Consider the following 26,938-nt stretch of genomic DNA (forward strand, 5'->3'; position numbering starts at 1 on the left):
CCTCATCTTATGCTAGAAAGGATTTAAAGCAATTCAGCAGAATATATAGAATTGAGCACGATAATGAAATTGGTAAAGGAAATGAAGGCAGGAACGTACTACAGGTTGAGTGCCTTGGGGAATGGAAAATAGATACATCCCTTACGATTTGGTAACTGCCAGCGTGGAAGGGAACCTTTTTAGTAAGTGCCCGTTTGCTAGATGTTTAATACATACTGAAGGATGCACTCAAAAAGTGAAACACTAACAGCTTTGAAGAGTCAGCACAGCAAGCCAGCGCACCAAAAAGGGACCTATATTTGGAATCATTTTAATAAACGATGTTGTTGGCTGACAGATGATTCGGCGAATCAGTAGCTGGTCTGTCTTCGGGCTGACGACGGTTTCACCAACCAGATGTCGCATTCTTCGCAGCCAACCCCGAAATATGAAGTGCGGGCGGCAGGACTTCCAGTAGCCACGTTTAAGTTTGGGGAGGCAAAGTGTACCGACGAGAAATGTGATTGTAGTGCAGGGTTTAAAGGGGTTTTTTTCTAATAATAATTGATGTCCTTATTTAATGTCTTGATTTCTCGATTATAAGAGTAGACAGATGAATCCTTGATGGATGTTTGTGAAATGTACATCCCTCAAGTGCAAAATGGAATCCATTTAGTTTGAAGGGGGTCTAATTAAAACCTTGCCTTTTCGTACCGCCGCCTTTCCTGAGGCACGAGGGGGAGCGGAGCCGCCGCGCGCGCTGCTGGCGGGGCCGGGACTGACGCACGCCCGGCTCGGGCGCGGCTTGCGCGTGCGCAGGCTCACGCGCGGCTCAGCGGGCCCCGCCTACCCTCCCGGCAGTCCCAGCGCACGCGTGGCGGTGAGTGGACGGGCGGCGCGGCTGTGGGGTGGGCGGCGGGGCTTCGCTCCTCACCGCTTTCCTGTGCGGTCGGGAAGGACGGGTCCAGTCAATGGCGTGTGGGCGCGGCCAGCGAGCTGGGGGAGCTCAGAGGGGGCCTGGACCTTCCCCGAGACGGTGGGGGTCCGCGCGGCCGCTGGGCCGTCCCGGCGCCAAGGACAGCGGGACGGAGTCTGAGGGTCCCGGGAGGGCTTGGGCGGGGTCCCCGCCCCTGGACAGGGGTTGTGGTTACACGGGATCCAGAGGACCGGACTGGACGTCACTTCTAACTCGATTTCTTCAAGTTATTTTAAAAACAACAGCGTACGTCGCTTGGAAAGCGGGGTAGCTGCACACGCGGAGACGAGGACAGGGTGGCAGGTCGTGGCCCTTCCCGGACCGCGGGGGAGCGCGCTGCTGACGCCGGCGGGGGGTCCGGGGAATCGGGGTTCGTGGGTTAGTGCGGTTCCCACGCACCGCGCTGCCTTCTCGGAGTTACCTGCAGGGAGCGCGCGTGGCCCGTGCGACATGAGGTGGGGGCGGTCTTGTGAAATGGGTACGTGGGAATCCCAGGCTCTGGACGTTCTTTTTAGGCTACGTTAGTTGAGCGCAGTTTAAAGAAATACAAAGGAACCGCACAGCGCGTTAGGAGTCCACTCCCCCCTGCTGAGGCTGCGCGTGGACGAGCCGTACTGTTCTTGTGTCATCCTCATGCTCCATCCTGCCTTCTCCCTCAAGGCCAGCTTAAGCCACCAGTGGTTTCACTGCGATCCTCTGCCTGCACGTGCTCTTGACTGATCTGCAGCAGGAAATGCAGCTCCTGCAGCAGAGGGCTCACCACATGGTCACAATTGTGCCTTTCTGCCTAGAGCAGGGTTCCTCAATCCTAGCACTGCTGACGTTTGGGGTCCCATAGTTCTGTGGTGGAGGGTTGTCCTTGTACAGAGTTTACCAGCTTCCCTGGCCTCTCCCCACTAGGTAGAGGCCATACACCCTCTCCAGTTGTGACAAACAAAAATGCCTCCAGACTTTCCCAGATGTTCCCCTGGGGTGGGGGGCAGGCAAATCTTACCTGGCTCTCCTTTGAGAGCTGTTGATCTGCAGTGTGGACCAGGTAATAAGGCTCAACGTCATAAAAACAACACAGCACCTCCCAACTCTTCTGGACTTGAAAATCTCCCACAGCGATTTCACAAACCCACTTAGAAAATTATTACATGATGACTTATGCAAAACAACATTAGTACATTAAAGCTAAGGTTCATTTAATTTAGTCTTTAGTAAGGTCTATTATGTCGTCGTTTCACTTTCCCCCCTTAGGTGATGTGCCCCTGAAGTTCGCCTTAGTAATGTAGGAAAGCCAGAACGCTGAAGTCACAGAACCCGACACTTCACAGGTGCCTCCATTGATCTTGTCATCGTTCAACATACATTTTTATTTCTACCGTTTGTCCTCTATCCTTGCCTAAGCTCCCAGGCGGCGGGCACTTTGACTCCCATCACCCAGAATGGTGCTTAGTCCAAAGTAGTGCCTCAGCGAATGATTATCAAGTGAATGCATTTCATCAGCTTTAAAATAAACTTTCTTTAAAATAATTTTTGAGTGCTCGCTTCGGCAGCACATATACTAAAATTGGAACGATACAGAGAAGATTAGCATGGCCCCTGCGCAAGGATGACACGCAAATTCGTGAAGCGTTCCATATTTTTGTCACCCCAATAAATTTAATAATAAAAAAAATAATTTTTGAAATTTTAAAATAACATTTTTATTTCTTTTAAAATAAAATTCTACCAAAATAGAGATTGAAATTTCTTTCTTTTCAGAGCCGTGAGTTTTCTTAAACTGCTCTTTAGAATTCTTTTTTTGTACTTAAAGTCACCTGGTTTGTTTTTATGGTTTTCATGTTTTTATTTCTAAGTGATTTGCTAACAGGTTTTAAGCTGCAATTTGAAGCACTTCTCCCCAGATGCAGCTATGGAAAGTGCTTAGTATTAATAAATAAAAATTCAAATATTCCTGTCTATAGCAAGGATATACGTCTGTGAGTTTGGACACACACACTTTTTTTTGTCCATCAACTCTTCTAGACATGGTCACGCACCTTTGATCAGGGCTGGATGTATACTTCACCTCTGCCAGGGGACATGGATTGTGATAGTTGTCCGATTTTTTTTCGAGTGAAAGGAACTTTCAATCCTGAATACCCAACCAAAATGGAACCTCCTGGTAATTTGCAGAGCAATTTTCTTTGTGTTCGAGCTGCTGGAAGCCATTTCAGGCACTTTTTACCACAGAATCAAATGCACAGGTCTGCTGATATGTAATAGACATTTAAGAAATTATGTGTATTCTTCTCCAATCCTTTCTCATGTCCGGGGGAACCACTGACTTTAATCTTGTGATTTTCTTTCACTTGCTTTCATCTACGTTTTCCTGAGCTTCATTTAACTGGAATCATCTGCATTTTCCTTCTTTTGTGTCGTTCTTGAGATTCCTGAAAGTACACTGGTATGTTAGTAGTTGGTACATTCAAGGTTTTGTTATTGTTATGAGGTTCTCAGGTGGAATGGCTGGCTCTTTATTTTGAAAAGGAGAACAAAGCATCTGGGCGCATTTCTCATTTAAGTGGCGACTCCCGGTCTTTTGAACACTACCACGGCCTGCAGAACTAGTGTTAGCCTTGCTATTCCAGCTGCCCTTGGTGGCCCTGGCCTGAGGCTAAGGCTTTGGAGCTGATAAACCCACACAGGCCTTGCAGTAGGAAGAGAGCAAGTGCCGAAGCTCTTGAATAATTTCTGCTTTCAGCACATCACTTGCTGTAAAACTGAGACATATTTCAAAAAGCAAGTATCGTGTTTCCCCAAATTAAGACCTCGCCGGCCAGTCAGCTCTAATGTGTCTTTTGGAGCAAAAATTAATCTAAGACCCGATCTTATAATATTAAGGGTAGGAGCTGTTTTTGTGCTCTTAGATAACGATTTAGAAATGTGTTTGGTTCCTGTGTAGTAAGGAATCGGACCTCACCCAAGAGAGGTTGGCCTTTGACAGGTAACCTGTGAACACTTTCCCAAGTAATAGGAATGTCATTCATGGAGGATCCTCAGGTCATATCAGCCCCAGTCAGGGACCTGGAGCTGGAGACGGACTTCATCCAGGTGGGTAGTGATGGAGTTAGTCATGCCAATGCCACGAAGGCTCAATACAGACTAGACACTGACGCTCAGCCGAGCCTCCAGTTGGCAGGACTCTATGCATATTGTCACCTGCCAGGAGGGTGATGCTTCCTGAGGCCGTGGAAGCTTCCTGTTTGGGACTCTCCCAGACTCTGCCCTATGTATCTCTTCCTTGGCTGGTTCTCCTTTGTACCCTTTCCGTGTAACAAATGTGAGTATAATTGTTTTCAGTGAGTCCCGTGAATCTTTCGAGCAATTTATTGAACATAAGGGTGGTTTGGGGAAGCCCCTGACCTTGCAGTTGTCTGGGGTCTTGGGCAGAGTTGGCTGAAGGAGGGCTGTGCCTTAATCTTGCAGTTTGGCTGACTCCGGTACCCAAGAAGTAATTGTGCCTGGCCATCAGTTCTACAGAAACACCTTTCTTTTCTCTCTTTTACTTTTTCTCTTCGTCACCCCTTTTATTTTTCACATCTTTATATGCTCCTCTTTAATCAATCCTTGTTTTATCAGTAACACCCAGGAGCCTTAGATCACCTGGACAGTGACTGTCAAGTATAAAAAGATCTCTGATTCAGAGACTCTACTGTGAAATTTCTGCATATGGCCTTTGGGGTACTAGGAGAAATCAAAATATCTTCAGATATTTATGGTGAAAATTTTGTTCTGCAAGGAATCAAAATGAAAATCTTATTTGTTAAAGCCGAGTGCACATGTTAAACCTGACAAGCTCAAGAGTGAAAATAACCACATAGGGTGGCGTGAGCATAAAAAATTCCTAACTAAGGTGGGCCATGGTGGCAAGTCACATCCTTGGTCTATAGCTTCCTTGACAAAGGTCAGTCTTTACCTTAAGTGAGCCTGTCTGTTGTCTTTTTGCATCTAAGATAACAGACCCTTGGAATGTCAGAGGAATCTCTTTCCGGACCCCCCCACTTGCCCCAGGAGGCACAACCCACCACACCAGAGCAGGAAACTACAAAATCCCTCATTGTTCTCTTGTTCCCCAAATACCATCTCTATGTGCTGTAAAATGCTATTAACTGTCCTGTACCCACCAATGTAAAAGAAGTGTGTGTCTCCATTTTTCTTTTTATTCAATCCTAGAGATTTCCCGCTTTGTTTTCTCCCACTCCCTTAATCTGCAATCAGTGGATTTCATGTAACCTTCCTCCTTTGATTCTACTGTATAAAATGCTGTGTTTCCCCGAAAATAAGACCTAGCCGGACAATCAGCTCTAATGCGTCTTTTGCAGCAAAAGAGCTGATTGTCCGGCTAGGTCTTATTTTCGGGGAAACAGGATAAGTTGCAAAATGGCCATTTGCTGGAGCATTTTCTGAATCCGTTGAGACTGCTTCCCGGCAATTGTCCTCAGTTTGGCTGAAATAAACTTACAAGCTTTCTCTTAGGCTGAATGTATTTTTCGTTGACAAGAAATACTGGAAAATTCTGCATTTGTTAAACTGGTAGTTCTGTGGACAACCTCTGTAGATATTTAATCTCATTTAAATATGTATGTTTCCCTTAGAAAACACACCTTCAGTTTAGATCCTTGCTGTGAGGTAAAATTGTTTTATTATTTGATGGGAAGGAAAAAAACTCACAGCTCTTTATCTGCAGGTCACAATTTGTGAGATGAGTGACTCAGACGATGACGATGTCCTCCAGCTTTCTTCCCACACCTTAGCAGCTCTCCAGGAATTTTATGCTGAGCAGAAGCAACACCCTGACCCAAGTGGGGATGACAAATACAACATTGGAGTAATAGAAGAGAACTGGGTATGTGAATGCGTCTGGATCTCTCAGGAAGTACTGGTGTGAAACCTGTTCTGGAGCCAGTCCAGTGTGTGTCTATGCCCTGCAAACACCCAAATCTATGTCACCTGTCCTTTGGGACCTGATAACCTATTTGGGGAGCTGAACCAGCAAGCAGTGTGTGAATATTTTAAGACGGCATAAATGCAGACTAGCTGGTTCTGCTCTCAGGCTGGTTGATGATCAGAGGAGGGGACTTTTCCACAGGGGATGGCATGTCATTATGTCCAGTGCAAAGGCGTGCCTCCTTCCTGTGTGCAGCTGCAGGCTGCTGCTCTGTGGAGCCCAGCAACCCTGTGGGAAGGGAAAATGTGTCCCTGCAGCAGTGGGTTGCTGGGCTTCCATATGTGATGAAACATTGATGAAAGGGAGTTTTCCAGAAGGTATGAATAGCATGATGTGTATTTTAACTATTTTTAGGTACAATTAAAAATAGAAGTTAAAAGAAAGAAAAAAGTGAGTTCAGGGAAACTCCTAACCTGAGCTGGAACATACAAATTTGAATTTTCAAAGGCAATAGTTGAGAAGTTAGATGAGGCTTGAATTGTCTTGACTGTCCTGGGTGATACTGTGTCTTTCTCCATCCCTTTGCAACTGAGAGAAAGCTTTCATGTGCTTGTTGGTTTCCTTTTTCTTACAGTCTTTTACATTCTGTCAAGTTTGGATTTCTTAAGTTATGTAAAATTTTCCTATTTACCATCTGTGTGAAACTGAATATGATAAAAATGTTTCTTTCCATTACTCTCAGTGTTACTCCGACCCAGAAGCCTCTTTCTCACTACTCCCCTTCTTTCTGTTTTTCCAGCTTGACTCTTCTGTAGGTGGTTAATACTAGAAACTTGAAGACCTGCATTATTCTTGAGTAGCCCATCTCTTTCTCTTTTCTTTCTGCTTAATTTTTAAAATACTATGTGCTTTGTTCTGATTCTAAAAGTAATCTATAGAAAGTATATGAAAATATAAAGTAGCCCTAATCCCATTACTTAGAATTAACTATTTTTATAATTTTGACACTTTTTTAATTAAAAAAATTTTAGGTTTTCAATTACAGTTGATATTCATTATTATATTAGTCAGGTGTACACCATAGTTATTCAACCTTTATACACCTAAAGCAGTGATCACCGTGGTAAGTCCAGCAACCATCTGACACCGTACTGCGTTGTCACAATATTATTGACTGTATTCCCTGTGCTGTATTTTACACCCCTGTGACTTTTTATAACTGCAAATTTGTACTTTTAAAAAAATGTTTTGAATTTTTGTAAGAGTTTACTTGGGCCAAACTGACGACATATGTTGGGATCTCAAATGCTCTTGCGAATTTGTATTTCTTAATCCTTTCCCCTTTTTTCACCCTGCCCCCCAACCTCCTCCCATCAAAATGTTCTCTGTATGTATGAGTCTGCTCCTGTTTTGTTTGTTCGTTTACTTTGTTTTTTTAGATTCCACATATAAGTGACATCATATGGCACTTGTCTTACTGACTCCACTCAGCAAATACCCTCTAGTTCCATCCATGTTGTTACAAATGGAAAGATATTCTTTTTTATGGCCGAGTAATATTCTGTTGTATACAATTTATCCAGTTGTCTATCAACGGACACATAGGTTGCTTCCATATCTTGGCTGTTGTAAATAATGCAACGTGCCTATGTCTTTTTGAATTAATGTAATACATAAAGAGTAAGATTTTTATATTTTAAAATATGAGTAGAGCCAAAACCTGTCCTGTGCCCTGACAGTGTGGCACGCCCAGTGAGGGAGAAGGGCAGCTCGCTAGCCATCAGAAAAGGGCCTCCGCCCAAATCTTGTGAAGCAGAAGCCCCTCCATGCTATGTCCCCAGGGTTTACTCTAAGCAGAGAGACGGTGTCAACGTGCGTCTTTCCTGTAGCTGAGAATGGTTAGACAGACATGCAGACATAGGTACAGACAGAGACGTGACTTCATATGTACATATATCAAATTAACATCGGTCTTCAGAAATACTTTTTCCTTGGTATTTTCTAGGGAAACGATCATAACATGCAAATATTACAGTTTCACTCCTTTTTTTCTTCTTTTCATGTTCTAATGCAGTGGCTAGGTCTCGCAGTAAAGTGTTGAATAAGACATTGAAAGCAGACATTCTTGCCTTGTTCCTAATCTCATGGGGGAAAAGATTGTTACTATGAGTATGATATTGGCTGTCATTTTTTAATTTTTATTTTATTTTATTTTTTTAAAGATTTTATTGGGGCAGGGGAACAGGACTTAATTGGGGAACAGTGTGTACTTCCAGGTCTTTTTTCCAAGTCAAGTTGTCCTTTCAGTCTTAGTTGTGGAGGGCGCAGCTCAGCTCCAGTTCCAGTTGCCATCTTCTAGTTGCAGGGGGCGCAGCCCACCATCCCTTGCAGGAGTCGAACTAGCAACCTTGTGGTTGAGAGGATGCGCTCCAACCAACTGGGCCATCCGGGAGCTCAGCGGCAGCTCAGTTCAAGGTGCCGTGTTCAATCTTACTTGCAGGGGGCGCTGCCCACCATCCCTTGCAGGAGTCGAGAATTGAGCTGGCAACCCTGTGGTTGAGAGCCCACTGGCCCATGTGGGAATCGAACCGGCAGCCTTTGGAGTTAGGAGCATGAAGCTCTACCGCCTGAGCCACCGGGGCCGGGCCGGCTGTCATTCTTTTAGATGCCCGTGATCAGTTTAAAGAAGTTCCCTACAATTCCTAATTTGCTAAGAGTTTGTTTTAAATTATGGAGGGGTGTTGAATTTTATGAAATGCTTTCTTCTTGCATGTATTGAAAAATCATATGTTCTTTTGTAAACATTTAAAACCTGCATTTCTGAGCTGTCAGCACACGACTTGCCCTGGCGCTGCCATTCAAGGGAGAAGTGGGCCTAATGCATTGCCGAAGAATCCACTTTTTCTATTAAAGTCATCCTTAATGTATAAATGTGAGTGGATAATTAAGGGTAACTAGAAATTTGAAAAGAAATCGTCAGCCAGCATGAATAGAAGGAGCAAGATGAAAACCAAACATCTCACCCTTGAGGGGAAAACAGTAATTCAGGAAGCCTAGGTCAGATGCAGACAGGAGGCCACCTGAGAGGGGCGCCCTGGGTGTGGGCTAACACCTGTGAGTTGGTGGTTCAATCTGGAGCTTAATCAGATTCAGGTGCAGTTTTTTTGGCAGGACTCCTACAAAGGAGAGTACACTCTTCATCTGGAAAAGCTGTTGTCTCCTTTGGTGATGTTAGCAGTCCTTGATGATCCGGGCATACACGCCATTAATTATTAGGTTGGTGCAAAAGTAATTGCGGTTTTCACTTTTTTTTAACCTTTTAAACCGCAATTACTTTTGCACCAACCTAATAGTTAGGGCCTGCTATTAATTTAAGGTAATTAAAAAATCTACAGTTAAAAAAATTTAGTATATGTGCTGCCGAAGAGAACACAAAAAAAATTTAAATACATACAGATTCAAAACAATATTTATGCCAATTCTAAAACGATTTCAACTCATCCCTTGTCACAGCAATTGAGCCAGTTTTGGTACAGCCAGGAGACAGCTCTGCGACTTGCCAAGGAAGCCATCGCGGCTGCTGGGGAAGGTGGCAGGTGAGCTAGAAACTGTTCCTCTTTTGTCTTAATCTACAATAATGCTTTAAATGTCCTTCCTAGCCGAAATGGTGCGTAAGCAGTCTGGGCTGTCACCTGCAAACACTGTGGATGGCGGTCTGTGATCACGAGGGGGAAGAGGGCTCCCAGACAGCGTTGGACACCTTAGAATCTGTTCAGTGTGGGGCGTCTCATCTCTGTCCTCTGAGGTTTGCTAGGCTGCTGCTTTCTTCACTGCCCCTTGAGTTTGTGTTAAAGGAAAAAATCCTAATGTTTGACCTTTCTGAAGTTTTAACAATGTAGGTTTTCTTTTTCGTTAACTTGTTTAGATGTTACATACGTATATTTTAAAGTCATGGTCCTAAAGGCTTGTTCAAAAAACTACCCATTGCTTATGTTCCCCTTGTCCACCTCCGCGTTTTGTCAGCTCCCTTTCAATATTCTTTGGTATTTACACCTATATTTCTACATAACATGTTTATATTGGCACTTCTGGATTTGTAACCTGTGACATTGCAGCACAGGGAACAAGTAGCCGCATGTCCCCCTGCCCCCAGGCTAGGTGGTCCCTGCCACCCCACACTGGCACGTCACGTTTCCCACAGAAGCTAGGAGCCGGGGCCGGCGTGCGGATGCTCTTCCGGGTGTGTTTGGGCTGAGAAGCCTGTCCAGCAGCCTGGGCACCTAGCCCGGACATGTGACGCTGTAACTGGTGACAAATGCGTCTCACAGGGTTAAATCTGAGTTTAATTTTTAAGGGAAGTATTCTTTTATGCATGAGAAACACCTAAAAGTTACAAAGGATTGAGAAAAGTCAGTGTCCTTCCACACTGTCCTGTGCGACGACCGTGACGGTGCACCTGACCTCCTCTTGTGCTCCGGGAGTGTCCTGGGGCGGGCGGAGCCACAGTACCCCGTGACAGGTGGGCCACAGTCCACTAATTCTATGTTGTAGCTCCTTGTAGCTTGTTTGCAGTCGGTTTTACAAGTGAACTCTTGGAACAGCTGCACCCAGGCCACCCACTCAGAACCTGCAGCTGCCGCTGTTTCTTTGCGCAGCTTGTCTGCACTGGGACCTAGTTTTAATGTATCTTTTTGGAAAGTTGGAGTTACTGAGGCAGTTATTTGGGGTTCTTTCAAGATGATGAATATTACAAAATAACTTCAAAGTGTTTAGTTTGACTAAAAGTGTTCGAAATGTTAAAGGAATGTGAAAATAATAGGTAATGTGTCTCTAATGTTTACATTGTTTTTGTTGTGAAAAGCACATTTATCCCTTTCATACCTTAAAATTACGAGTTGCAGATTCTAAATACCAGATTCCTCAAAAGTGAGGGCATGAAGTTTCCTCTGAAACGTCCGGCGCCGGGAGCCGAGCGCCGACGCCGCTCCCTGTGCTTCTCGCACTCTCCTCAGGGTGGCGTGCGTGAGCACGCCCAGCGTTTACCAGAAGCTGAGGGAGCTGAGCAGCGAGCTCGCTTCCGTCTGCTTGTTTGAGTTTGACCGGAGGTTCGCCGTGTACGGGGAGGACTTCATCTTCTACGATTACAGCCGCCCCCTGGACTTACCTGAGGACGTCGCTGCGCACAGCTTTGACGTCGTGATAGCAGATCCCCCCTACCTCTCTGTGGACTGTCTCAAGAAAACGGCCGAGACTGTGCGGTACCTGACTCGGGGCAAGATTCTGCTGTGCACAGGTGAGTGCGGCTCGTAAGCTCGGTGCCAGGAGCTGTGGGAGACATTCGGCCTCACACCCTGAGCCTCCCGCTCACCGTGGCCTTCGGGGTTCCGTCCTCTCTGCCCAGTTCCCTCACTGCAAACGGGGACTGACAACACTGCCCGCCGACGCGCATACGGGCCATGAGCACCGTGAGGTTCTGTCACCAGCATCCTCATTGGTGGCCGCCCAGCCTCTGCACTCGGTGGGGCCTGTGGAGGCGGTGACAGCCAAGGGTCAGCTCAGCGAGAGAGTAGGCTTATTAAAGCACAAGTGTCCTTCCTGGGGACACTCAGGTAGCGGCTGCTTAAGAAGGATGTGCTGAAATTTGACCGAGAACTAAAACGGTGGCTTGTCCTCTGGTCTGGGCAGCCTGGTGTCAGGGCCTTTGGTGCTGTCACCTGGTCCCCGGGCTGAGCAGTGGGGCCGTCACTCCGTTGTGGAATTGTGTGACCCAACTCCAATCGTCTTCATTTACGGTTGTTCATTGGATGGCTGAGCCCAGCTTCTCAGCTGGTACCTGATGACCTCGTGCAGCATACACTTGGTGTTAGGGGTTAGGTTAAAAAATGCAACAAAACACAGAAGAAATGAATTCCTAATCCTGGTAAGTGACGAAGGAATCGGAACAGCGGGCTGTGCTTCAGCTCCCCCGGGTGCTCTGTGCGAGCAGCAGCGTGCAGCGGTGACCTCGGGGCCCCGGGGACCCAGGTGCTGGGCGGAGTTCGGATTTCCTCTTAAAGTGCCCCGCCCCAAAGGGACAGGATCCAGTTCGTCTAAAGCACTATGCTTTAGACAAGGGACTGTGGGCAGACGGGCTGGCACAGCGTGTGGAGCTGGAAGTGGGGGGAGGGAAGATGCCCTCCGACGAGGCTGGAAGCAAAAGCGCTGGGCTGTGCACACGGGGAGTGGCAGGGAACGTGTCCGGGTCAGTGTGGGCCTCCCGCCCGTGCGTGGTGTCCACAGCAGTGGCTGGGGACGGGCTGAGGGACCTGGGATTGGTCAGCCAAGGGCGGGGGGTGAATGTGCCCACGGGTTTGCAAGACCGCACATTACTGGAAAGGGTTTTTGATCTAAGTTGGAAAAGAGCTGTTTTTGGTACTTTTGCTGTCGTCATGTTGCTTTGTGGAATAAAATGTTTCGAAAGCTGAAAAGCATCAGCTTTTCAGATGTAGGAAAAATTATTTATTAAATAAAAAGGGTACTCTGCAAGTGTGTGGCAGAAAATAAAGGGGACCAGAGGTTAACTCCTGCGTTTGCTGAGTGCGGGATCGCTGCCCGGCGCCCCAGCAGGCTGCCTGTTTCAGCCCATCTGGTGTGTCCTCAGGTGCTGTCATGGAGGAGGAGGCAGCCAGGCTCCTGGGAGTGACACCCTGCAGCTTCCTCCCGACACACCGCCGAGTGTTGGCCAATGAGTTCCGCTGTTATGCGAACTACGACTCTGGGCTGGGTCACCATGTCTGAGTGTCGGAAAGGATGCCATGTCACAGCGCCGAGACCTCTGCGCACAGCAGCTCACAAGGTGGGGGCAGGGGCTTCCCCGGGCTTCGCCGAGCGCCTCAGAGCTCAGGCTTTGTTCAGCTTGAATCTGTGGGATGTAGTTGGAAGAAATCTCAGACCCATCTGGCTGCTGTCCTCACTTAGTGTTGGTGACAGAAGTATGGACAGCTTGGTGGCTCGGCCAGCACCTGGTTCGGAGAGACTACGGCCTCTGCCTTGGGCCCTCTGTCCCCAGTGGACTCCTTCTGGCTGCACACCACCCTCCTGGAGGACCCAGCCCCCCTTGGGGACACACGACTCGCCTGGGGCACTGGTGTCCCAGAACCTGTGGGACTGTCACCTCGGCCACAGCAAAGGTTCCGACTCTCCTGAAAACATGGAAGCACTATCTGCAAACCCAACGCCAAAGCAGATGGATGTGGGGCGTGTGCTGGACCCCAGTACTGTTCGAAACATCCTCCCTCCACCTTAGCAACCCCGGACCCGCTGCTGGTACCCGCATGTGGGTGGATGGCGGGGCCCAGACTGCGTTTCCATTTACAGAAGAGCACTGTCGCACGGAGGACAGATCAGTGGGCGGCAGAGGCTGGGACGGGCTGGGGGGACTTGGTGGTGCTGGGACTCTCGATGGTGACACAAGTCCATACACGTGACAACTCCGCACAATCGCGTGTGTGGACAGCTGGTGGACTGTGCGGCCTTGGACGGTGCCCGCACCCATCTGTTGTTGTGACGTAGTAGTTATGTGAGGTGGCACTGCTGGGGGAGACAGGGTGAAGGCTAAACAGACCTCTGGTATTTTTGCAGTTTTCTGTGACATGAGGTTGAAAATCAGAGACTGGGGCATTGTTTTCACGGCAGTCCCAGCAAAACCCAGCATATCCCAGAGAGCGTGTGCTGGGGCCTGCATGCGGCCTATGTGGGGCTAGTCCTGTTCTTTCTCAGACCTCAGTTGTCATGCTGTGGGAGAGTGTCAAGTATAAGTGTTCTTTAAAAATAATCCCTAGCATATCATTTCCTATGAAGCAGTTTCTAAAATGTACCTAATGCAGTAACACATTTTCCTAACGAATCGTGTAGAAATGTAACTTAGGAATTGTGGACCAACAGCAGCCTAGGAATAACAGATTTTAGTCGTTCTGTAGACCTAGCATTTAGATGAGGAGAGAAATCTTATTTCTCAGGGGGTGGGAGAGGAGGGGCAAAGCCTGACACATAAACTGAAATTATATTTTGTTTAATAAGCAGCCAACATGTGTTTCACTGCTTTGGACACTTTTCCATGACTCTGGTTCCAAGCTGCCCATATCTGTCTCCCGTCTGCTCCTTTGCCCAGCAGCCTCCGGCAGTGAGGACCACTCCTGGTCACTCCCTGCCTGTCTCACCCTCGGCAGACACAGTGCACAGGGCCACCAGTTTGGGGACCGAGGAGGCTGGGCCATGCCCTCACGTGGGACTGCCTGCGTGCCAAACTTCTCCACAGGTGACCTTGTCGCACCCCTCACACAGGACCATAAAACCCAAGGTATTGTGTGACATCTTTGTAAGCTTAGACCAGGTATGTGTGTGAGCACGCACATGGAGGGCCGTAACTGCAGTTTGGCCAGCAACTCCAAGGTTTCTGGTAAGTGACACTCAGCTGTGTGCCGGGGTGTTGGACAAGAGCAAACGGAAGCTCCTGAGCACCGTTTCAGATGGCCCCGTACTGGCTCCACTGCACCCCTCCTCAGTCAGAGCAGGGACCAGTTCCTGAAACCGACCCCTTTCCCTTTGCTGTGATAGAAGAGATGCAATCCAACCAGAAGTGTGGGCCACTTGTCCCGAAAGTGGAATGGCTGGCATGTGCCAATGTCTTTGGACTGCTATTCCCAAATGATTCTGGTTTTCCAAAACAAGCATACGATAAAAATACTGTCGGTTTGTTGGACAAATTTCTGCAATAACCACAGTCCCGGCATTCTGAGGGTTGCCATGAAACCCTCAAGACAGAACCACTTGAAGGAACAGGCACTGTGGCCCTTTGTGAGAAGGAAGAAGGTACAAAACTTAAATAGTGAGTTGCTACTCTGCAACGCCTGGAAACACAGCGCCTGCTTGCGTCAGTGACACGAGCCTGGTAACGTGTGTGAACTTTGGCTGGTGTGATTTCTCTGGCTGTAAATTTCCCTATTAGTCTGCTAGAACACCACAACCCCTCCATCTCAAAACAAACCTCTAATTTTAACGAGAACCAAATTCTGTCCAATAAACTCATTATTCATTGACACATTCATTATCTCCCCTACTGGGTCACTGCCCTCTGAGTCCAGCATATTGCATCCAGTCGCTGCTGCTTAGGGACTTCGTTTTAAACTTACCTTTTACACCAAGAAACGCAGGCACTTGGAAGTGACAAACTGCTGGAGCAATAAACAGACCGTGGAGAATGAACAGCTTGCTATTTATTGTCACCGTAGCTCATGGATCACTGGGACAGTGCTGGAGCTGCGCCAGGTGCTTGTGGGTGTGTGGGCGTCACGGTGCCAGAGGAGCAGCAATCTGCTCGCCGGGGCAGCGCAGCCAGCTGACAGCCAGCGCAGGTCCCAGTTCCAGCCAATGCGACGTGTGGTCAGAGCTGGCCGAGGGCAAGTGCTCAACAGAAGTGATTAAGTGGGTGAGGGCGCCATTCAGAGAAAAAGCACAAATAGTGGTACCTGGGTATGTCTTAGGGTTCAGGCCGGTTTCTTCCACTGGGAATGTGCTTCCTTTTAAACTAAGTTTAAACTAATAATACACTTAATAAAAGCGACATTTTTCTCCATGCAAACAGTGTACTCTCCTGATGTTTGCACTATGTGTATTTGAGGAGTGGCTGGTGATTGAAGCCACCACCAAGTCACCAGTGTGAAAGACAATTTGTAATTTACAGATCTTTGTTGTTGCTGATCCAAACTGCCAACAGAAAATCGCTCTGACTCTTGTTTCTGGATGAGATGTATTCCAGATATATCTGCTAAGTATACCTCTTTTTTTAAAGAGCTTGAACAGTTTGGCAAAATTTTCCAAACTGTACACAACTATCCACAGCTATCACCTTCAATTTTAGTTTTTTTTATTTAGGCAATCTGGATTTGCTCAGCAGTGTGTGTTTCATGCACAACTTCTGTCAACAGTTAGTACCGTCCTACCAGGTCACACTAAGGGACAGTAAAGTGGGTGGCCAAAGCTGCATCATGTCTGTGGCAGCTGAAGCTTGGGGTGAAGGACGTAAAGGGCACTTGTCAGCTTGGTTTGGTGTCACAGGAGCAAAGAGCTGATTTACTTCATGTGACTAGTAGATCTTTCTAAGACCAAAGCAAATCTTAAACTTCCACCATAAAATGACAATAACGTGAAGACCTTAATTAACACACATGTCCCCTAAGACTCAGTAGAGCTCATCAGAGCTGAGCCCAGAGATGCACAAAAGCAGCATACCTTCATAGTCGTTTTAATGATTTAAAAAGAACTCACTTTTACAAATCACCGTGTTCAGGGACAGACTTGAGCCAAAAGAAGAGTCAGGATTCATCTCACATTGCAATACAGACAGAAAGTTGGCCCCCTTTCTCCTCGTGGCGAGTTCCCAAGTCCTTAAAATGAGTCCTGACTTGGGTTCTTCCTAGGTCTAGCAAACACATCACAACCCACCTCACACGTGGTCTCATCCACAAATTGGCCCCACTGACTTTCAAGTGAAGAAACAATTGTATAAATCTGTGGCATTGACATACTAGGGGAAACCAAATGAATTCCTGGGATGTGTGTGGGGTGACCCGAGGCTCCTGCGCTCCCTTTTATGCCTGGAGCAGCTGGTGGAGACTGGGAGAGGCTGGGACAAGTCTAGCCCTGGGCCTCGAGTTGTGCCAGCAGCTGGGGACAGGCTGGCTTCAGGGTCGCAGATAGCAGCGCCAGCTAAAAGGCTTTATCTGAGGACTAAAATCCTAGCAGACGAAGTGAAGACTGAATGTTTATAAAATGTCACAAAATTTTAATGGAATAGCTCAAAATTGCTGATAAAAATAGCTTCTGTCCCTATTGGAAACAGGTACACATTCTCTTAAATGACTTAAAAAGCACCCGTCCATCACCGCCTTGGGAGTGGAGGCTGGGACCTGCGCATCCCGGCAGCGTGTCCCTTGCGCACGACGCAGTGGGGACGCGGGCCTGTCCCGTGCGCCTGGCGGCCAGCGCCGTCCTCCCCACGGCTGCGGGCCGGCTTCCGCTAGAAGGAGCCGGGGGCGCGGGCGGGGTCCCGCTGCGGCCCCCGAGGCCGCTCCTGGACGTCCGGGTCGTCGCCGCCGGGCGCGGGCACGCAGGTGCAGCCCACGGGGACGGCCACGTACTCCTCGGCGTAGACGGCGCGGCCGCGCGCGCAGCCCGGCGTGCGGCGCAGCACGACGGTGGGCAGCAGCACGGGCGCGCTGCGCAGGCGCAGGTCCTCCTCGCCGCGCGGCCCCGTCAGGCAGCCGCGGCACAGGCAGTAGGCCTCCGGCAGCAGCCGCGGGAAGCGCGCGGGGTCGTAGGAGACCCTGCGGGGAGAGGGCGTCAGCGGCGGCCGCCGGTCTGCGGGCGGGTCCCGGCCTCCCAGCGTCCCCTCCGGTGCTTTCCGATCTGCGTTCACGTCCACGGGAAAGTCAGCCCTCCGCTGCGCGCCCGCACCCAGGGACCACGCCCGGCGATGTGATGGGAGGCCCCCCTGTGCCGAGGCTACCCCCGCAGGCCTGCCAGGGAGCTGCCCATACTGGGCCCCAGGACGGGCGACTGCGCGCGGCCAGGTGGCCTGGGTGCCAGACCGTGCACGCACCAGCCACCTGGCCGTTGGCAGAGAGAGACTCTTGTCCAGGAGGCCACGAGGTGTGCCCTGAGTCCGTCTGTCAGGGTCCCCGTACTCTCCTCTGCGAAGGGGACAGGAGGCCTAACTAGCCTGTGACATTTGAAAAATTAGTCATCCTCCTGTCTAGGTCTCCGTTTGTCAGATGCCAAGGACCAAGTGTAAAGTCCTCCAAACAGCCTGTGGACACCCTGCGAGGGGTCTGGAGGCCACTAACGGGGACCTAAGACTCCTCCCTACTGTCCCCCTGCACAGGGAGCGACTGTCCTCGTTTCTCATGGGATCACCATGACTCCAACTTCTCATTTACATTAACCTGCTTGTTTAAAACGTGTATAATCCTCTTACAAATGTTTCTCTTACTCCTGGAGCCGAGTCCTGGGGACCCTAAAACCTCAGAGTCACAGTCCCGCCTTCTCCAACCTCTCAAGCAACACACATGGCAGAGCCAACACGCGCCACCATCCTGCAAACCCAGCGGAGCGGTGACACAAGAACAACGAGATGTCCTATGCCCAGGACTTGAGGGTGTGTGCTGCCCCCCCCCCCCGCAGGATGGCTTCCTAGAAGAGTCGAGAAATGGTATCTTCACACCACACGTTTCCTCAACACCAACTGTGTGCCATGTACACCGTGGGAAAGAGCTACAATGAGGGGAGCTGTGGGTAACATCAGGCACACATGGAAGGAGAGGGGGCGAGGGAGGCAGGAGCTGGTGGGATGCCCAGAAGAGGGTGGGTCATGCCTCAAGTAGGGGACAACGCCCCACTTGCCAAGAAGGACATTTCCAAGTACTTGGTCCCTGTCTAAATGGGGGATGAGGTCAGCAGTGATTCCAGGACTTCTGGCCTGGTGAACGGAAGCATGGGGGCAGTGGAGGGGGCGGCAGGGAGGCCTCAGGGTAGCGCTTAGCGCGGCGCCCCCATGCCTCACTGAGCTACACCACAGGCAGTCAGGTGTGAATGCTGAGAAATCTGCTGTGTGCCAACAGGAGGGCTAATGGGGCCATCTGCAAAATCCAAGTGGCTCTGCCACCAACTCCCTTAAATTCACAGACTCCACCCATTCCCATCCCATCCCAACATGTACACAAGTGGCTGAAAACACTAAGCTGCTCACCACTGCTGTCCCCTGGGTTCTGCCACCGGGCTTTTGCAGCACTGAGTTTTAGCCTTGCAAGGACTGACAGAGCTGCCCACCCTCAGCTGTCCAACTTGCCTCTTCTGCAAAGCCTCCTTCCTGTCCCCACAACTGGGCTGTGCTGAGGCACAGAGCCTGCCCCCGGAACCATTCGTGCTGTGGGCTCGGGTCAGGAACAACCCAAACTCCCCTACTTCGCCTTCAGAGGCTCCGCGGCATGGCCCTCACTGGGACGATCCCGCTTTCCATCACCGGCTTCCCTCAGCATCGCACAGCCATTATCCCGATTGTGCTGCGCCAGGCTTGGCTCAGCATACCCCCTCCCAAACCAGCAGCAACTCAGTGCAGACCCGCCATATTTAAGAGTTTTTGAATTTCGTTGGTCCAATTTCACCTCCTCTTTCCCCATATTCTCATAACACTTCTGCCTCTTGGAGGGAAGTGCACATTTTCTGTCTTACGCAGGAAGGAAAAGAAGGGCTGTGTTCTTCTCGTGCCCCAGTAAACCGATCCCAGTGCTTTGCAAGAGGAAAAGTGCAGTAGACAGTGCCATGGAGACGGGTTCCTGTCCTTCATAGCTGAAGGGCAATAGAAGACCCTAACTTAACGTTCCAAGGAAAGGGAATTTCTAATATGTCCAATCACATTTAGTCCACAAATATCTGAGTGCCAGTGACATTTTAGGTGTGGGCTTCCGATGAAACACACATTTGCTATTCTAGCGTTCACCACGTGGGGATAAATGCTGAACTGACCCAGCTGTGGCAGCGAGGGGAGGCTTCCTGGCACAGGTGCTTCCCAGGCAGATCAGCCAAATGGACAAGGGAGAACAGGCATTTAGGGCAGAGGACAAAGTCACAGGAACAACACAGGACAATGACAAGATGGGGCTGGTGCCACCCGTGAAGGCCAGACCACAGAGGTCTGGGGTGGTCCCATAGCAGGGAACTTGGGTGCACCCCTGAAGGTGACAGGAAGGGTGTTAAAGAGGGAAGTGACCAATCAGATGGAATTTTAGTGGCTCCTTCAGGCATGGGTGGGAGATGGCCTGGGGCTACAGAGAGCAGTCTGGCAGAAGGTGGAGACTTTCAAATTATTAGCATATTGTAGAGGGTGGTTAAATAAGACTTTTCAGGGGAGTGTGTGGAGAGCCAAGTAAAAGGCAGGAAAACCAACTTTTAAGGGAGAAGTCTAACTGTGGAGACTGCCAGAGGCAGGAGTGACTTCCCAGGGGGCCAGGAAAGGCAGAGGTTTGAGAGGAGGCTGGTGCAAAACCAAACTGGGATGTGACAGCCAGGTTACTGGAAATACAGGGGTGGGGAAGGCACAGTACTGAGGAAATGACCAACAACATACAGAATGGGAAACTCAGGAGACATTTCATTGCAAGGGGGAAAAGAGGCTGAGGAACCTACACATGAAAGAGTCTTGAGAAAATGTCAGCAAAATGAAGACAACCTACGCAATGGGATAAAATATTGGCAAATTGCACATCTTGTTAAGGGGCTAATATCCAAAAATATATAAAGCGCTTATAACTCAATAGCAAAAAACAATGTAATTAAAAAATGGTCAGAAGACCTGAATAGATACTTCTCCAAAGAGGACACACAGATGGGCAGCAGACCTATGAAAAGATGCGTCATGTCACTAACCATCAGTGAAATGCAAAAACCACAATGAGATACCACCTCACACCTCTCAGAATGGCTATTATCAAAGCCAAGAGATAACAAGTGTTGGCAAGGATGTGGAAAAAAGGGAATCCTTGTGCGCTGTTGGTTTGCAAATTGGTGCAGCCACTATGGAGGTGGCTCAAAAAAAAGCAGTGTGGAGGTGCCTCAAAAAATTAAAAACAAAATGACCTTATGACCCAGCAATTCTACTCCTGGGTATTTATCCAAAGAAATCCAAAACACTAAGTTGAAAATATATATGCACCCCTGTGTTTACTGCAGCGCTATTCCCACAGCCAAGATATGGAAGCTACATAAGTGTCTACTGATTGGACAAAGAAGAAGTGGTATATTTATATAATGGAGTATTAGCCAAAAAAAAGAATGAAATTTTGCCATCTGCAATAACATGGATGGACCTAGAGAGTACTGTGCAGTGAAATAAGTCAGACCGAGACAAGGAATGTACCTGTATGTGAAATCTAAACACACACATACACACACACATGCACCCAAGCCCATAGATACAGAGAACAGATTGGGGGTCGGGGGCGGGGTGAAATGGTTGAAGGGGGTCAGAAGGTACAAACTTACTGCTATAAAATAAATGAGTCCTGGGGACGTAATGTACAGCACGGTGACTACAGTTAAAGCTGTACTGCACATTTGAAAGTTTCTGAGAGTAGACCTTAAAAGTTCTCATCACAAGGAAAAAAATTGTGTAACTAGGTGAGGTGGTGGATGTTAACAGACTTACTGTGGTCACCATTTCACAATATATACAAATATGGCATCATTACGTTGTACAGCTGAAACCACTTTAATGCAGGTCAATCACACGTCAGTAATAAAAAGAACCTTGAGCAGAGGGTCAGAACTGGGCATCACTGCACTTAGGAATCGAGACCCCTTTACTCCCAGGTATCTCCGTCTGGGTGAAAAATTGTGTGGTTGCTTAAAAACCACATCAGACCAAACTGAAGCATATCCTACAAAGTAACTGACCAGTCTCTTCCAAAGGTCAGTCCTACAAGATGAAGAACTGCCAAAGACGGAGGGTGACCGAGGGCTCTGGCCCCCAGAGGCTGTGTGTGCGGGGCTGTGGCTGACAGAAGGGGCCTTAGTAGGACACTCAGTAGAGGCCAGAGGTCAGGCGACAGGCCTGTGCCCACTTCCTGACCTTGACAATTTTGCTCAGCTATGATGCTCACCTTTGGACAATCTGGGTAAAATGGTACAGGGAATTCCTTATACTAAATGCACAAGTTTTTTCATTACAGTGGTACCTCGGTTTTCAAACGTAATCCGTTCCAAACGTCCGTTCGAGTTCTGGAACATTTGAAAACCGAGGCACAGTTTTCCCATAGAAAGTAATGTAAAATGGATTAATCTGTTCCAGACCTTTAACATCAACCCCTAAAACTGCAAATTTAGCATGAATTTTACTATCTAATGATACCATAGATCCCTAAAATTCACAGCGTTCGTAAACCAAAATGTTCGTCAACGGAGACGTTTGAAAACCGAGGTACTACTGTAGTTTGAAATTTCAAAACAGAGTTAAATGATAAAACAAAAAAACAGGAAATAAAATTGTAAAGTTTTAAAGAACCACTGATGAGACAGTTGGGAGTCTGAACCCGACTGAGTCTGTGAAGATGTGGAATATTGCCTTCCGAGTGTGTTAATGGTCTGTCGTTTAGATGCACACCAAATGTGTGCGCGGGCACACACGCGGCCAACAGTGCCGATGCAGGGAAATGAATGCCCTCTGGTCTCACGGGCCGTCCCTCAGCAGACTGGCAGCTCCTGAGGAGGGCCCTGGATGAGACTATGGCCTCTGCACAAACGCAGCGCCAAGGGCACTTGCCCGTGCATGTGGGGTGGCCCCAGGGGAATGCCAGCGAGGTCTGAGGGGATGCCAGAGGACAAGGAGGGTGCAGCCTGCAAAGCTGGGGTGGGGAGGGCTTGGCAAAGAGGCTGGGAGACTGCCTGGCGTGACTGTGGCTGGTGGGGTGTGTGCGCAATGCAACGAGCTGGTGAGGCGTGGGAGCGGCGCACAAGGGCCGGAAGACCAGAGGAAGGCCTGCATTTCCCTTCACAGGCTGTGCAAAGCCACCGAGGGCTCCGGGCAGTGCCGACTAGAGGACACGTGGGGGCTGGGAAGACCGGTGCAGCCTTTGCAGACTCTGCTTCCTCGTCTGTCACACAGGTGTGACCTATGGCCAAAGCCCGCAGTCTACGCACGTGGGTCCCTTGTCCCCTGTGGTGTGCAGGCACCCACCCACCGTCACCTGTTAGCTGTACGGGCACAGCCAGGTGCCTGGATGCCGCCAGTTAGAGGCTCATCTGACTGAAAATACCCACTCGTTACACTATCACAGTGACACCTCTGGGCTAGGACATCACAACAGAACAGACACCTGCCTGGCCCCGCCTCTGCCTGGGACCTGGGACATAAGAAGAATGCATAAGATTCAGTGGTTTTTCAGACGGGGTTTTATGACCAGGAGGTACTCTTAAAATAGAAATGCGCTGCCAAGGGCAGGGACACGAGCACACAGCACATCTGACACCCCGTACGGTGCCACCGGTTCCCAAAGAAAAAGACACGTGGAAGGTCACTGGTTGGTTGGGGCGTGGAGAAGAGACCAGGAGAGGAGGTCTGAAGCTTCAGTACGGCCAGGGGACAGACACATGCTAAGGCCCATCAGCCCAGTGTCCGGCCTTGAGATTCTGGGAAAGCGACTGGCTAGGGCGCTTTTTGGTTAAAGAAAGTGGCCACAAAAATAAAACATGAAGAAACTCCAACGGGGCCCTTCTCTGACCAAACGTGGTGATGGGACCAAGCAGATTCTGGCCCGGCTGTGGCCTCCTCGCACGCAATGATTCTTTTGTCCTCCCATTTTCTGCATGCGGCTCTGTGGAAGCTTGGCACAGGCAGGACTAGAAACACATCAAGTTTCCCCTCTAGCGGGATCCCAGAAGTGTCCCTGGGCCCGTGCGTGGCGCTTGGCTTGAGTGAGGGACAGCTGGCTAGGCTTAATCCAAGAACAAAGGACAGTCCTCCCGGGATGACTGGAAGTGATGGAAACTGAGAAGGGAGAGGAATGTGAGTGACAGCAGTGACAGAAAAAGAGCACGCCCCACCCTGGGCCCTGAACTTGGTAGGAAACAATCCGGAGTGTTCCAGGAGCAGTGCCACTTGGGGAACAATGAGGACACCCAGGCAGACGCGTGGCTCCTGAGTGCCCACCTTGTACTCACTGCACGGACTCACAATGTGGCTCACCCTCAAACATCCCCAAAACGAAACGGCAGAGGCTGAGGCTGGCTGTGTCCACAGCAACCCCAGGACCCCAAGCCCGGAATGGGGTGAGGGGGAGAAAGACACCTTCCCCAACCTGGACTGGAACCCACGAGCACTGAACACGTAAGTGGGAACAAAGCCACCTCGACAGTCATGGTTCTGAAGGTCGATGAGTTCAACCCAGAACTGAACCTAAAAATCCTGTCCCACTCAGTTACTGACCAGTAACACCGGGCAGTCGTTGCCCGGCCTGGTTCTCTGCCAAGTGAAGGGGATGAGGTGATGCCCAGGCTACTTTCCCCAGCTGCTTGGGGGCAGGGCTGATGATGTCACTTTTTTTTTTTATCAGTGTTTTCTTCTTAGAAAAGACACCTGCAATCCAGAGTGTCCAAGACACTGAAGAGTCCCCCAAACTAATCCAAACTCAGAGCAACTGTAACCAAACCCCGGGAGGTATCTCTCAGACCCTGGCAAGTGGCCTGTAGGCCTGTAAGCAGAGAAAAGGCCAACAAGTCAAGGCCACTGTGAAGAGCGAGGCGCTGGCCCACCAGACATGAAGCTGCTATGGAATTACCACGAAGGGACATCTGGGAGGCGGAGGGAGCAGGCACCCCTCCCGAGAGGTGAGGTTCCCTGACAGACGCCGGTCTGGGATGCCGGGTGAGTCACAGACAAGCCCTCCATCACGTGCTTTCCTGCCCCTGCATCGCAGCCATTCTCACTCAGCGAGCCAGCTGCCCGACAACCGTCCTCTTGGTTAAACTGTGCACCACGGGCAGCTGCAGTCACCCCAGACAGGGTGGTCTCTACGAGGTGTGTGGCCCCGCACACTGCAGCTGGCGGGACCCAAAGGGAGGGCTGCATTTTCCCAAACACACCCGACTTCAAGATCCTATCAGCCCAGGACCCTGAGGCCGCGGGGACTAATTACCGCAGGTCACTGCTCACTCAGCAAGCACCTAGCATCGCAGGCGAGATGGCCCTGGGGTGTCAGGCCCCTCACTGAGGCACAGGGGGCCTGCTCCCCGACCCACATGCACAAGCACGCTCTGGGTGGCCAGGGTGCTGGCACCGCTTAAAAGCTCCCCAACGATTCTACGGTAGCATAGGGTCAGGTGGTTTGTGTTAACCGCCACCTCTCCCCTTGGAACTGTCCCTTGGTGGCAAAGGACAGGTCATGAGACCCCTGGGAAAAAAGGGAAGGACGAGGCTGGAGCTGCCGGTCAGGGACTAACTGGGGACATGAAGACCACAAACAATTTCCCTCTGTGGCCAGTGTGCCAGCAGCCCAGCCTGAGGGAGCCACGGCCTTGGGCACACGCCGCCAGGTGCTCTGAGCCCCACAAGAAGACACTGGTGGTGCCATGTCCCATGAAAGGGAACATGGACAATCGGTCTGGGAGAGCGGCGAGTACGACCGGACACAGCCACGTGCAGTCAGGCCCCCGCGGGCTCCACTTGGCCCTCTCCGCTGGCCAAGGAGAGCGAGGGATCAGCCCTACGCCCCTGTGGGGACTAAGGGTGACTTGGCTGTCATCCTGAACTTGGCACCAAGGTCAGCTCTCAGGATCTTGTGCCAACGGGGTCTGCTCTGAGCTGCAAGGAGCTAGGAGAGCCCAGCCTGCCTGCCTCTCCCTGCACTCAGGAGGAAACTGAGGCACTGAGGGGGAGGGGCATGTCCAGAGTCTTCCATCAGCTGCTGAACAGCGAGCTGTGCAGCCCGTGGGTATTAGCGGAGGCCCAGGTTCCACATAAAATCTGGTCACTTGGGAGGTCAGGGGTGAGGAGAGAGACATGACGGCTTGCAAAGCATTTGGAAGAGGATTCAGGAAAGGGCTTTAGAGGGAAAGAGAGGAGGGCGATGAGGAGAGCCAGAATTCCTCACAGGGCCATGTTGCTTTGTCATGGCAAATGCCACAGTTGCTGTAGCTGGGCACTGTCTCTTCAAAGGAAAAAACAGCAGGGGCTCAGAGACACCCTCCCTCCATGAGCCTGACCTTGGGACAAGAGGGGCCTCCCTTGATCCCAGATGAACTAGCTGTGTGGTGCACACTTATGAGAAGAGTTAATTCCTGGACTTACCCGAAACCTTATCAGTATTAAGTACAAGCATTGTATTCAGGTGAGGACACTTGAAAGAGGCGACAGTGGGATGAAATGTCACCATCCCTGGCTACCACAAGAATGCGAGAGTAAAACCCAGGCAGAGAAACTAACTCTCCAAGTAAAAGGAACGTCCCTACTTTCAGAACGAAGGAGAGGCCCTTACTCCCATGGCAACGCTCGGGACAGTGCTTTTATCTGCGCTCTGTGCAAGTGCTGGCGGCAGGAGACACTGCTGTATTCTGAGCAGCGGAGGGGAAACAATCTGTGCAGTGCTTTGGCCAATTAAAGGTCACTTAGCCATAAAAACAATTTGGGGGGGTATAGTCCCAACATTTCTTAAACAAACTGCTGTGGATGGTGAGTGTCCTTTCCACCACCACCTGTGATGGGCAGTCCTGCACTCACATTACAGGTAGTAACTGGGGGTTTCCCCGCCAGGCAGGCGGCCACTGCTGCTCTCTCCTCTCTCTTCTTGTCCCTGTCTCCAATCCTGCCTGTCTTTCTTAACACATCGTAAGATGGCACAGACAGGACAGACAGTACCTGTGCCATATGGACACTCCCTGCTCGTTTATTTTTAAGTCATTAGACTAACCCATAGGTTGGAAGCTGGGACCCAGGAAAATCTAAACTTGCTAAGAAAGGCCTCCCCACCTTCAGAAATGGTCTCTGCGATCCCAGTGGGGGTGGTGGGTGGCGCAGTGCTGCCTCCTGGCAGAGTGCAGCCCCTTTCCTGGGAGAGGAGCCACAGGGCTCATCGTGGGGACCTTTGTTCCCGGGGCGCAGACACAAACAGGAAAGTGCCCGGGGAATGGGAGGCACATTTGGAAAAAAGGTAAGTGGGAATATTAAAAGGGGGATCACTGCAGTGGGATGGCTTTCTCTAACACCAACCCCAAACTTCTCTAACTTTCTCTAATTAATGTTACAGTCCATTTACAATTTAAAACAGTATGATGGAGGAAAAGTGGTGTCATCTAGGAGAATTGCGTCAGGGTTGGTGCTGGATGGGTGGTGTAACCATCCCGCATGGTAAATGGAAGAAGTGACAGTCGCCTCCAGGGGAAGCAAAATGCTTGTGTTAGAGGAGGTTTAGGCAAAAACAGCCTTTTACTTCAACCACTCCTGATGAAAAGCGTTCTCAAATGCACTGTAGCTAAACGTCTGC

At 49.9% G+C, this 26,938-nt stretch overlaps 2 protein-coding genes across 4 annotated transcripts in view; one reads left to right on the forward strand and one right to left on the reverse strand.

Annotated features, from left to right (window-relative positions):
* The window catches only part of IL17D (interleukin 17D), a 47,866-nt gene that overhangs the window by 11,944 nt on the left and 8,984 nt on the right, over window positions 1-26,938 (reverse strand). For 2 of the 3 annotated variants that reach the window (XM_081045895.1, XM_081045897.1), the window contains exon 3: window positions 16,140-17,236. The exons of the other annotated variant lie outside the window; for it this stretch is intronic. In XM_081045895.1, coding sequence (XP_080902021.1) covers window positions 16,930-17,236 — 307 coding nt within the window. In that variant the 3' untranslated portion in view covers window positions 16,140-16,929. Of the gene's footprint in view, window positions 1-16,139; window positions 17,237-26,938 lie in introns of those variants that run through there. 3 annotated transcript variants of the gene reach the window in all.
* On the forward strand, window positions 829-15,114 carry EEF1AKMT1 (EEF1A lysine methyltransferase 1). The gene is made up of 5 exons (XM_081045898.1): window positions 829-859; window positions 5,673-5,831; window positions 9,387-9,469; window positions 10,886-11,166; window positions 12,514-15,114. The coding sequence occupies exons 2-5, from the start codon at window positions 5,688-5,690 to the stop codon at window positions 12,648-12,650; spliced, it is 645 nt and encodes a 214-aa protein (XP_080902024.1). The 5' UTR covers window positions 829-859; window positions 5,673-5,687; the 3' UTR covers window positions 12,651-15,114.

This window comes from Rhinolophus hipposideros (genome assembly GCF_964194185.1).
Source record: "Rhinolophus hipposideros genome assembly, chromosome: 4".
Taxonomy (NCBI): domain Eukaryota; kingdom Metazoa; phylum Chordata; class Mammalia; order Chiroptera; family Rhinolophidae; genus Rhinolophus; species Rhinolophus hipposideros.

Bases quoted from the DNA above. Each gene is read 5' to 3' on its own strand.
- EEF1AKMT1 (XM_081045898.1), top strand. From the start codon at position 5,688: ATGAGTGACTCAGACGATGACGATGTCCTCCAGCTTTCTTCCCACACC. The intron at 9,470-10,885 runs GTGAGCTAGAAA...CACTCTCCTCAG, and splicing joins GCTGCTGGGGAAGGTGGCAG to GGTGGCGTGCGTGAGCACGC. The intron at 11,167-12,513 runs GTGAGTGCGGCT...GTGTGTCCTCAG, and splicing joins CAAGATTCTGCTGTGCACAG to GTGCTGTCATGGAGGAGGAG.